Source organism: Petaurus breviceps, unplaced genomic scaffold (genome assembly GCF_028583685.1).
Source record: "Petaurus breviceps papuanus isolate PSGF00001 unplaced genomic scaffold, PetGlider_PUasm1.0 229, whole genome shotgun sequence".
Classification (NCBI taxonomy): Eukaryota; Metazoa; Chordata; class Mammalia; order Diprotodontia; family Petauridae; genus Petaurus; species Petaurus breviceps.
Window position 1 is genome coordinate 2513290 of NW_027185903.1, and position 10855 is coordinate 2524144.

The window sequence follows — 10855 nt, forward strand, 5'->3', positions numbered from 1 at the left end:
CACATTGAATATTAAGTTTACCTTCATGAGTAGTTCATTTTTCCAAGTCTAACCTTGATTATAGCACAGAGATTTTCCATGGAGTTTAAACCAGGTGAGTTCCCAGGTCATTGAAGTATGTTTATCCTCGTAACTTGGATAAATATCTTAACCTATTCTGATGTGTGGCAAATAAAAGACTAAGTTGCACTATTCTCTCTATATAAGGGAATTTCTATAATACTTGAATAAATCTGCTTTTTAGTACATCAATATATTTATCAAATTTCATTATTGCCTTAATAGAGATATAAGACTTCCAGGCACATCGGAAGTTTAAAAAAAGTCCCCCAAATACTTTTTTGGGTGGATGTTTTACAATCTAATGAAGAGGCATAGATATTACAGGCTCATTTGGACTTTTGTCAGCAGTTCTGGTATAACCATGGATGGAAAAGTGAGATTAGTCAGTAAATGTTACCTTTCTCCAGTCTTTAGTACTCCAGTTTTTGTATTGTCTTGTTCATGTTTTTTTCTCCTTAACAGCAACAACAACAGCGGAATTTTTTGTTTTCTATTTTCAATTTCAAGAAGTCTTTTATTTTTTTTGTATCACAGTCCCATTGTGGAGTCTGCTAAAGTCTATAGATCCCTTCTCAGAAGAATGTTTTTAAATTCATGAGATAAAATACAAAGTATTACAAAGAAAACCAATTATATTGAAATGTAGTTATCAAAATATATAGTGCATACATGCAATGTTAATATTTATGAAAATATAATAAATTATATTATATTACAGTATTATAATGCCATATAATAACATATAATGTAATATAATATATAAAAGTAATATAATATGGTATATGATGTGATCATTATTAACAATATTTTAGTAATGTAATACATTATAATATGTGAATATGTAATATATGTGATAAATATATTCTATATAATTTTTTAAGTATATGTTTTTATGTGTGTATGTATATATGTTTACAGATTTCCCAGTTTAAGAACCCCTGTGTAAAATAATCAATAACAATCTCTATGACTAGTTGGCCAGTTTTCGAGACCTTTCTGAGTTAGACACCAGCCTTCTTTCCAAACTTTAACCAACAAAACCAGAATACTCACCATTCTACAAATATCCCTTCTGCTTTTCCTCTTCAGAGTTTTTGCTTATGGAAGGTGCCTATAAAATTCCTATTTTAATTTAAAATTTTTTATTCAATTTTAATTTAATTTAATTTTTGAAAATCCTAAAATTCCTACCTATTCTTCAAGTTCAGTTTTAATACTGTTGCCTCTACAAAGCCTTCCCATCAAAAGAGATCTCTCCCTCCTATGAACTCCCATAAGCATTTTGTTTATACCTTTCCTACAGCGTTCTCCATATTCTATCTGGTAATTTTTCTTTGCAAACACTAGCTCTTGGCACACTGTAAATGTCATTCTGTAAATGAATTGAACTAAAATGTAAGCTCCTTGAGGGTGAGGACTTTGTTTTAGTTTTATATTCCCAGTATCTTGAGCTTAGTAGGTTCTTTTTTTTTAACTTTTTTTGGGTGTTTGATGTCCTTTGTTTTTCATAGCAGCATAATTTCCCCTAATATCCCTTCCTCTTCCCCTCCCAGGTGGTCATTTCATATAACAAATAACATTTTAAAGATAAAATAAGTATAATTGATCAATATGTTTTAAAAAATATGAAAATTTGTTCAAAGTGCAACACTTTTGGACCTCCCATCTTAACAAATGGGTAAGGTGGTAGTGTCTTCTCCTTTTGAGTCTCTTCTTTTGAGTCATGCTTGTTCTTTATAATTTTGGCTACTACTTTGCCTCAGTTCATGTAGATCTTATCTGTATTTCTAATTTCTTAGAGCACAGTAATATTCTATTACACGCATGTATCACAATTTGTTTAGCCATTCCCCAATCAATAGGCATCTATTTTGTAATTCTTTGCTATGACAAAAAAAAATGCTACTATATGTATACTGGTATATGCAGGACCTTTTTTTATCAATTGCCTTCTTGGAGTGTGCCTGGGTCAAAGACTATGGACATCTTAGTCACATTATTTGCTTAATTTCAAATTGGTTTCTCAAATGATTATATGATTTACAATCCCACCAATAATACACAGTATGCCTATGTTCCCATTGTCCCTCCAACATTGACTATTCTCATATTTTGTCATCATTGCCAATTTGCAGAGTATGAGGTGAAACCTGGGGGTTGTTTTGATTTTAATTTTTATTAGTGATTAACTTTCTATGTTATTAATAAGTATTTGAGTTCATATGAATGAATGGATTGATTAATGAAGAATGAATAAATCTCATGGGAAAGAAATTGGGATTCTGGTAATTGAACAGTGTTTTTGCCTTTAGGGGAAAAAAAAAAGTCATTTTCTTTTTTCATTTGCCAGACTCTATCCAGATACCCCATCACTTGCATGATAGCTACTCCATCCTTATATCGAATGCTTCTACAAGTCAATGTTTCCCGGTATAATTGGAAGACCCAATAGCTGCACTTATCCGGTTGGTTCTTATCTTTTTTCCTTGGCACGTGGAGAAGTTTTACTCTAAAGCAACACCTGAAAAGGGCGAGTCGCCTGCTTCTGATGTGGATAGTCAACAACCTTAAGAGTCTTTATTCAACAGCTGTTTCAAAAATCAGAACTAAAGTGACAGCATAGGAAAATGTACTTCTGATTATCCCGCTTTACAAAAGCACTCTGAACTGCTGCCTAATTTCAACACCTTCTGTTATGATTTGATTCTGATAACTTCTTTTAAAGATCGTACCTCCTCTTGGCTATGCAAATCTTGCAACGGTCTTTGCCATTTTAAAGCAAAAATATCCTGGCCTTTCCTAAAATATTGATTCTCTGTGGTCACAGAAGGTGGGAACATAATCAGTCAAAATCCGCAGAAACACTGCCCCCCACCCAATCTCGCAGTAACCAATAGCTCTTCTCCAATAAGTCTTTGTGCAGAGCAGCTCCCAAGAAACATAATAAGCATCTTCAATGCCCTTATTTTTGTAGGTGAAGGTTAGAGATGGTAAATGATTTATCAAAGTCTACAGTAGGTCTCTGATTTCTCATCCCTGTGCTTTTGCTCCAATACCAAAAAAGTGATAGGAATTTATGGACCTTTCACTTTTGCTCCCTGGCCCTGAGCCCTATTCAAATGACCAGTGAGAAGTTAAGTGCTCATATGATAAACAAGTCACATAAAGCAATAAGAAGGATATTGGAAACAAACAACCTATATTTGAAAACCAGCTCTGCTACTCATGTGATACTGGGCAAGTCACAACCTCTCTGGGCTTCACTTTCTCATTTATAAAATGAGAAATTTGTACTGAATGATCTCTGAAGTCTTTTCCAAGATACTATCTAACAAATCAGAAGAATGGGAGGAAAAAAGTTCATAGCCTGTTTACTGATCCTTAGCGATCAAAATTCAACAAACAAAGTTCAACTAACAGAGCCAAACTCTGAACAGTTGCAATGGCCAGTTTTGACCACAGAGAACAAATGATGAAAAATGCCTTCTTACTAATACAAAGAGAGATGAGGGATTGCAAGTATCAAATGTTGCACACATTGTAAAACACAGTTGCTCCATCAGTTACTCTGGCTTACTAATTTTTCTTTGCTAAGGAAAAAGAAGGGTAAGGGGGGAGGGAATGAAGAAAGAGAAAGTGAGAGGGAGAGAAAAAAAAGAGAAGGGAGAGAAAAAAAGGTGAGAGAGAAATGGTCAGAGATATAAAGAGAGAAAGAAGAAAAAAGAAAATAGAGGAAGAAAGGAAGGAGAAATGGAAGAAAGGAAAGAGAAAGAAGAATGGTAAAGGGAGGAAAAGGAGAAGGAAGTAAAAGAAAAGGGGAAGGAAGAAGTGAAAGAGGGAGAATGAGAAAGAAAGAGAGAGAGATGAGAGTTTATTTATAGGACTAATTCGAGATGCTTCAAAATGAGATTTCAGAAGAATATTTATTACGCTCATCTTGGTTTATATTTATTTTTCCCTCTGTATAAGTTACAAATTCTCAGCCCTGAAGCATGCTATTACTGGTGGTGAGACACTGATGCCTAAAGATTTTGACAAGTAGAAAAAAGCAACAGGCTTGGCTATCCATGAAATATACGGACAGTCAGAAACGGTAGGTGGGAACATGCCTCCTCAGGCCAATGAAGGAATCACCAGCACTATCAATGTATGCATTCATCCTCCTATCCATTCATCAATCCATTTACACATTCATCCGATTATTCTTCTAGTTATATATTCATTTAGATATTTAATGAGTGCCTGTTCCATGCTAGCAAAGAAACCTAAGATAACATCCCTGACCATGGGAAGCTTACAATCAAAGTTTTGTAAACAAGATAACTCTGGAAAGCTGAGATATGGGTCAAACCCCATTATTTATATGTACTTACAAAGAACTTTAAATTTTTCAAGGAGTTTTCACATTCATTAGCTCATTTGAGTCTCAACAACCAGTAGATGTAACAGTGCTTAGAATAGTTTTGAAGTACAACATACAAAGGATGCTTGGTATCTACTTGTTGAACAAATGGATGAGTGAAACACCAAGAGATCTGAAACCTTGCCCAATTTCACACAAATAATAAATGACAGAATTAGACTCAAACCAAGGTCTTCTGGTTTCAAGTCCAAGTCTTTCTAATATACCACCATCCTTACAATTAAAACTATGCAGGTCTAACCTCATAGGGATTTTAAAACAAAATTTCCCTCTGTCTGTTATTATTATTGCTATGCTAATAAAATAACTAGAATATTAGAAATAAGCATGAATTAGGCACCTAATGTGTGTGCAGCATTCAGAGATACCCTTATGAATAACAGGGCTCTCTTCTCCATGCTTTCCCTCTTAGTAATCTCATCAGTTCCCATGGATTCATTTACCATTCCTATGCAGATGACTCTTAAATCTACATATTTGACCTATGTCTCTCTTGAGCACCAATCCTTCACCACCAACTCCCCTTTTCCATTCTGAGGCAAACTCTTTACATGTCAAAGGGATCTCACTCTGTCTCATCTCCAATAGATTTCCCTCTCTATCATCTCCACTCTCCCACTTCTCTTCAATCTCTCAGTCTACTTGATGTTTCCCTAATGCCCATGTCTCCTCCATCCTCAAAACCTGTCGCTTGATCTGTCCATCCCCACTAGCTATCATCACACATTTCTTCTCCCTTTGAGAAGGCCGTCTACATTCAGTGCCTCCATTTCCTTTCCTCTAATTCTCTTCTTAGCCTCTGAAGTCTGGCTTCCATCGTTCATCTGAAACTGCTCTATTCAGAGCTATCTCTTAAATGTCAAATTTAATGGCCTTTTCTCAATCCTCATGGTTTTTTACTTTTCTGCAGCCTTTGATCCTGTCGGTGGCCCTCTTCCTGATGCACTCTTCTCTCTATGACACTGCGCTCTCCTGCTTTTCCTCATACCTCTCTGACTGCTCCTTCTCTGGCCCTTTACTGGATCTTCATCCATGTCACATATGTTAACCTTGACCACCCCCTATGTCTTTGCTCTGGGTCTTGTCTTCCCTCTACATTATTTCACTTGGCGACCTCATCATCTCCCATGAATTCAATTATTATCTATGCAGATGATTCTCAGATCTATTTGCCTAGTCTTACCCTCTCTCCTCACCTTCAGTCTCATATTTCCAACTGCATATTTGACATTTCTAACTGGATGCCTCATGAACATCTTAAATTCAACATGTCCAAAATGAAATGTACTATCTTTCCCCTAAAACTCTCTTTTTTCTAAATACACTGTATCTGTTAAGGACACCACCATTCTCCCAGTTGCACAGGTTCACAATCTAGGTATCATCTTTGATTGTACTCTCTCTGTCTCTGTCTCTCTATCTCTCTCTGTCTCTCTGTCTCTCTCTGTCTCTGTCTCTCTCTCTTTCTCTCTCTGTCTCTGTCTCTCTGTCTCTCTCTCTCTCTCCCTCCTCTCTCTTCTCTCTCTATTTCCCTCTCTCTCTGCCTCCCCCATATCCAGTATACCTGGGACATTCAGTTTGAGATGCTCAATGTAAGCTCCTTGAATGCAGGGATTACTGCATTTTTGTACCTCCAGTCTGGCACAGTGCCTGACACAGTGAAGTGTAATAAATGTTTAACCTCCATAATAAGATCTGATTTAAGAATACTAAGAAACCCACTTTCCCACTCCCCCCCCAAAATTTTTTTCTTCATCAACCTATAACAATGTGTTTTATAGGATTTCAAGTAGCTAGATAATCTAATAGAGCATTACTCTTGGAACCAGGAAATCCTGAGTTCAAATTCTGCCTTAGATACTAGCTTTGTGGCCCTAAGCAAGTTGTTTAACTTCTCTCAGTATCAGTTTCCTCATCTTTAAAATGAGGATAATAAGAGCACCTACTTCCCAAGGGTATTGTCAGGATCAAATGAGAAAACAAAATAAAAAGTGCTTTGCAAACCTTAAAGCACTATCTCAATGCTAGTTATTAGAGCCAGAGGGAACCTTAGAGATAAGATTTATTATATACCCTACCCCCAGATTTATACATTAGGAAGCAAAGGAAGATTCTGATTTTAGAGATTAATTCCTTTGGGTTTGGTTGGTCTCATAAGAGAATGTATATACCCTTGGGAAGAGTACTGTTATTAATACCTGAGGGTTATTGAGCTTATCTGATCCTTCCTAAGAAGAGCCCACAACTAGCTAAAAACCAAGGCTAGCAGAAAGGTGGGGAGAAGGGGGAACCTAGATGATGCTGTGGATAGAGCATTGGGCCTGGAGTAGGAAAGTCTCATCTTTCTGAGATCAGATAGCCTGGGCAGGTCACTTAACCATGTTTGCCTCTGTTTCCTCATCTGTAAAATGAGCTGTAGAAAGACATGGCAAACCACTTCAGTATCTTTGCCAAGAAAACCCCAAATGGGGTCATAAATGCGACTGATGTGACTGAAAAAACAATTGAACAAGTGGGGAAGGGAGCACAGGTTAGGAGCCCAGGGGGAGGGGAGAGAGGAAGAGAAGCATCCCACAAAGAAAAAAACTTGAAGGGCACCAGAAATAAAAATGGCCTGCAAGAGATAGAGAGACATTTTGGAACAATATATGTCACAGGATTTAAAGCTGGGAAGGATCTTTAAAAATATCTTTGCTAGTGCCCTGATTTTATAATGGAAGAAACTAACTATATAGGCCTTCAGTAGATACATCTGGACTCTTTCCATTAAATATGTTTATTTTGTTTGTTTCTGGTAAACAGGGACTAGCTTGTGGAGTAGCCAGGGGAATGAAGATCAAGAAAGGCTCCATAGGAAAAGCTATTCCACCCTTTGACATGCAGGTTTGTCTCTCCATTTTATTCAATGAACATTTATTGGTACCTACTATGCGTGAAGTTCTATTATCAGGCATTGGTGATAAAAGAGACTACATCCTTCTTCATTCTTCTTATCCTTACCCTAGGATATGTGAACTTTTTTTATAACTATATTTCTATATAATTAGTTTCCTTTGTAATCCTATGTACTTTATTTTATGCATTTAAAGCCATTGTTCTGAGGTTTCATAAGATTAAAGGGAGTTAGAGATGGGAGAACAACTAAGTTTTGAAAGATTCAGAATTGGAAATGACAAGAGAATACATTCCATGAAGAAATGGGGAGAAAGGAAAGATGGTTCAGACAAAAGAAAAGTGGATTTGAAATCAGAGGACGTGGGTTCAAATCCTATATCTGCCATCAACTATTTGGGCAATGTTGGACAACTTTTATAGGACCCTCCCATTATATGGAACATAGCTCTTCTCACACCCCCTGAAACTACTTCTATTAACTTTCTATATATTTCATATTTATTCATATGTGAACATGCCTTCCCCCCACAATAGGTACATGTTGCTCTAAATCCTATGATTTCTTGACATCTTTGAAACTAGCAATGGGAAAGTGTAGCTAACCTGTCTGTGAATCCTGTTGACTTAATTTTGAGATAAATTATAGAAGTCTTGTGAGGAAAGGATCATAGATTTAGATATGAAAGGGAACTTAGAGCCCTTTCATTTTACAAATGAGGAAACTGAAATACAAAGGGTTAAACAGCTAGTGAGTGTCCTGAGGTGGAATCTAAGCCTATGACTTCCCTATTCCATGCCGGTACCCTAAGCACTAGGCAATGAAACCAGCTCAAAAATGTATATGATGAATACTATCTGATTAAAACTAAGGAAATGGGCTTCAAAAAGTCTGAATGGGAAAATTCCCAGCCACATTTTCTGATCCAGTCAGTTACTTACCTATCCAAATTTTAATTTGTGGAGTGGGAAGGGAGGCAATAAATGGTAGTGACAGAGCTCCTGTAATCGCTCCAATAGACCTACGGAGTAGACTTAGCAAAAGTTATTATCCCCATTTAGAAGATGAGAAAACTAAGCCTCAGACAGGGAAGTATAATTGACAAATTAGAAAGCCAGGAATTGAAGCCTGATCTTCTGATGCCAAATTCAGAGTTATTTCCATAATAACTCAAGCAGTTAGGTGACATAGCATGTGACCTAGAGTCAGCAAGATCTGAATTCAAATCTAGCCTCAGGCACTGACTAGATTTGCCATCCTGACAAAACCATTTAACTCCTCTCTGTTTCCTCAACTGTAAATAATAAATAACGGGACCTACCTCACGGGGTTGTTACATGAATCGTGCCAGTTATTATTATCACTATTACTATGCCATTGCCTTTCTAATAACAACAACTGGGGCTGAGGCAGTGTAATAACCATTCAGAATGCCATGATAGACTTATGCCTAGAGGGGGTCAAACCCAGTATAACAAAGCTATGAAGAGCAGGAAGCAAAAAGGTAGCACCCTTCCCAGGTGACCCTCCCTCCAGCTCCTCCCCCTGGTTTTTAAATGATGACCCTATTTGAGCAACAAGGGACTCTAGCTCGGAGACAGCAACTGAGACACAAATTTGGCTCACACTGGCACTGGTGCAATCTCCTTGCATATCTCTCTTAATAGTTTCTGGTTTCAATTTAACTTTGTCTGATATTATCAGCAAAACTCTTACTTTTCTTGAATTAACTGTAGCATGATAAATCTTGGTACAACCTTTTAATTTAAGTTCTCTAAGTCTTTCCATATTAAATGTTTCCTATAAACAGAATATTGTTGAATTCTAGATGGTCTAGGTTCTGGATGAGTTGGTGAAGGTCACTTCAGGGGCTGGCTTTGTGAGGGGAAAAGTACATCAAAGATGACTTTGAAATATCTATTTTTTTCTCTGAACTCTCCAAAGTATTTTTTAATTCAATTTTATTTTCCGTTCCGAATTGTCTCCTCCCTTTCACCCCCTCTCACCCATTAAGAAGTTAAAGTTATTTTGTTTATTAATTAATCATCTCTTGCCACTTTTCTCTTCTTCCAGATCATAGATGAGAAAGGCAATACCCTTCCTCCAGGGACAGAAGGGGAAATTGCCATCAGAATCAAACCTACTAGACCTATTGGCCTATTCTCTGGCTATTTGGTAAGACCATCTCCCTCCAGTGAGAGAATTGCCTGCAAGTACTTTAAAGGTTGTCATATTGAAGAAGAATTACATTCATTGCATTTGGTCCCAGAGGGCAGAATTGAGGGCAATGGGTAGAAATTGTAGAAAGGCAGAATTCAGGACAATTTAAAGAACTTCTTTATAACTAGCTTTGCCCAAAAGTGGAATAGGCTTCCTCAGGAGGTATTGAGTAACCCTTAATTGGACATTTCCAAGTAGAAGTGGTTCAGTCACTTGTGGGGGATATTATAGGGAGACTGTTACTCAGGTATAGATCTGGTATCATGATGTCTACAATAAATAAATCTGCCTTATGCTTTCATATAAAGGCGTCATTAGTAAAAATAGTGAACAGAATAGAGCTAAGGACAGAGACATGGGAAAATAAATCCACTGGAGACATTTTTCCAGGTTCAAATCAATCCATTTATCACTACTCTCACCATTCGGGTGCATCTAATCAATCAACCAAGGCCAAATCCACCCAATTGTAAGTTTATACAGTCCACATCTTTCCATTTGGTCCACAAGAAGATAGTGACATGCATTGTTACATGTTCTTACTAAAGGGAAATGAGATTAGTCTAACATGAACCCATTCTGGCTCATTCCTTTATCATATTCTAACAGTGGAGCCAACAGGGGAAAGTTTCTATAATCATTTTTTTTAATCTTTCTCTTTGAAACACTATAAACATTTTGTTCATAAACCTCATTGAAAGATTACTAAGTGCATAGATACTTCAAACTGACATGTTGTCACTTTGAATAGTACCTTGGAATATAATATAATCTCCTTGCATAGCTTTCTTAATAGTTTCTAGTTTGAACTTGACTTTCTCTGATACCATCAGTGATTCTCCTGTTTTATTTGAGTTAACTATAATATGATAAATCTCATTATAACCTTTCATTGAACTCTCTAAGTATTTCTGCATTAAATGAATACATATAAACAACATATTGTTTGATTCTAGTTTTTATCTAGGTAACAAGGTAGGGCAATGGATAGAAAACTTGATCTAGAATCAATAAGACCTGAGATCAAATCCAGTCTCAGACACTTACTACCTATGTGACCATGGGCCAGTCATTTAACATCTATTTGCCTCAGTTTCCTCAACCTTAAAATGAAGAAAATAGCAGCATCTACTTCACAAGGTTGTTGTGAGGATCAAATTAGATAATATTTTAAAGAACTTAGCACAGTGCTTGGAACATAGTAGGTATGATAGATAGATAGATAGATAGATAGATAGATAGATAGATAGATAGAT

The 10855-nt window shown here is 36.5% G+C and overlaps 1 protein-coding gene across 1 annotated transcript in view; it reads left to right on the forward strand.

Annotated features, from left to right (window-relative positions):
- The window catches only part of LOC138167345 (acyl-coenzyme A synthetase ACSM1, mitochondrial-like), a 55298-nt gene that overhangs the window by 30338 nt on the left and 14105 nt on the right, over positions 1-10855 (forward strand). The window contains 4 exon segments of the mRNA XM_069096070.1: positions 2414-2493; positions 4033-4156; positions 7289-7369; positions 9453-9554. Coding sequence (XP_068952171.1) covers positions 2414-2493; positions 4033-4156; positions 7289-7369; positions 9453-9554 — 387 coding nt within the window.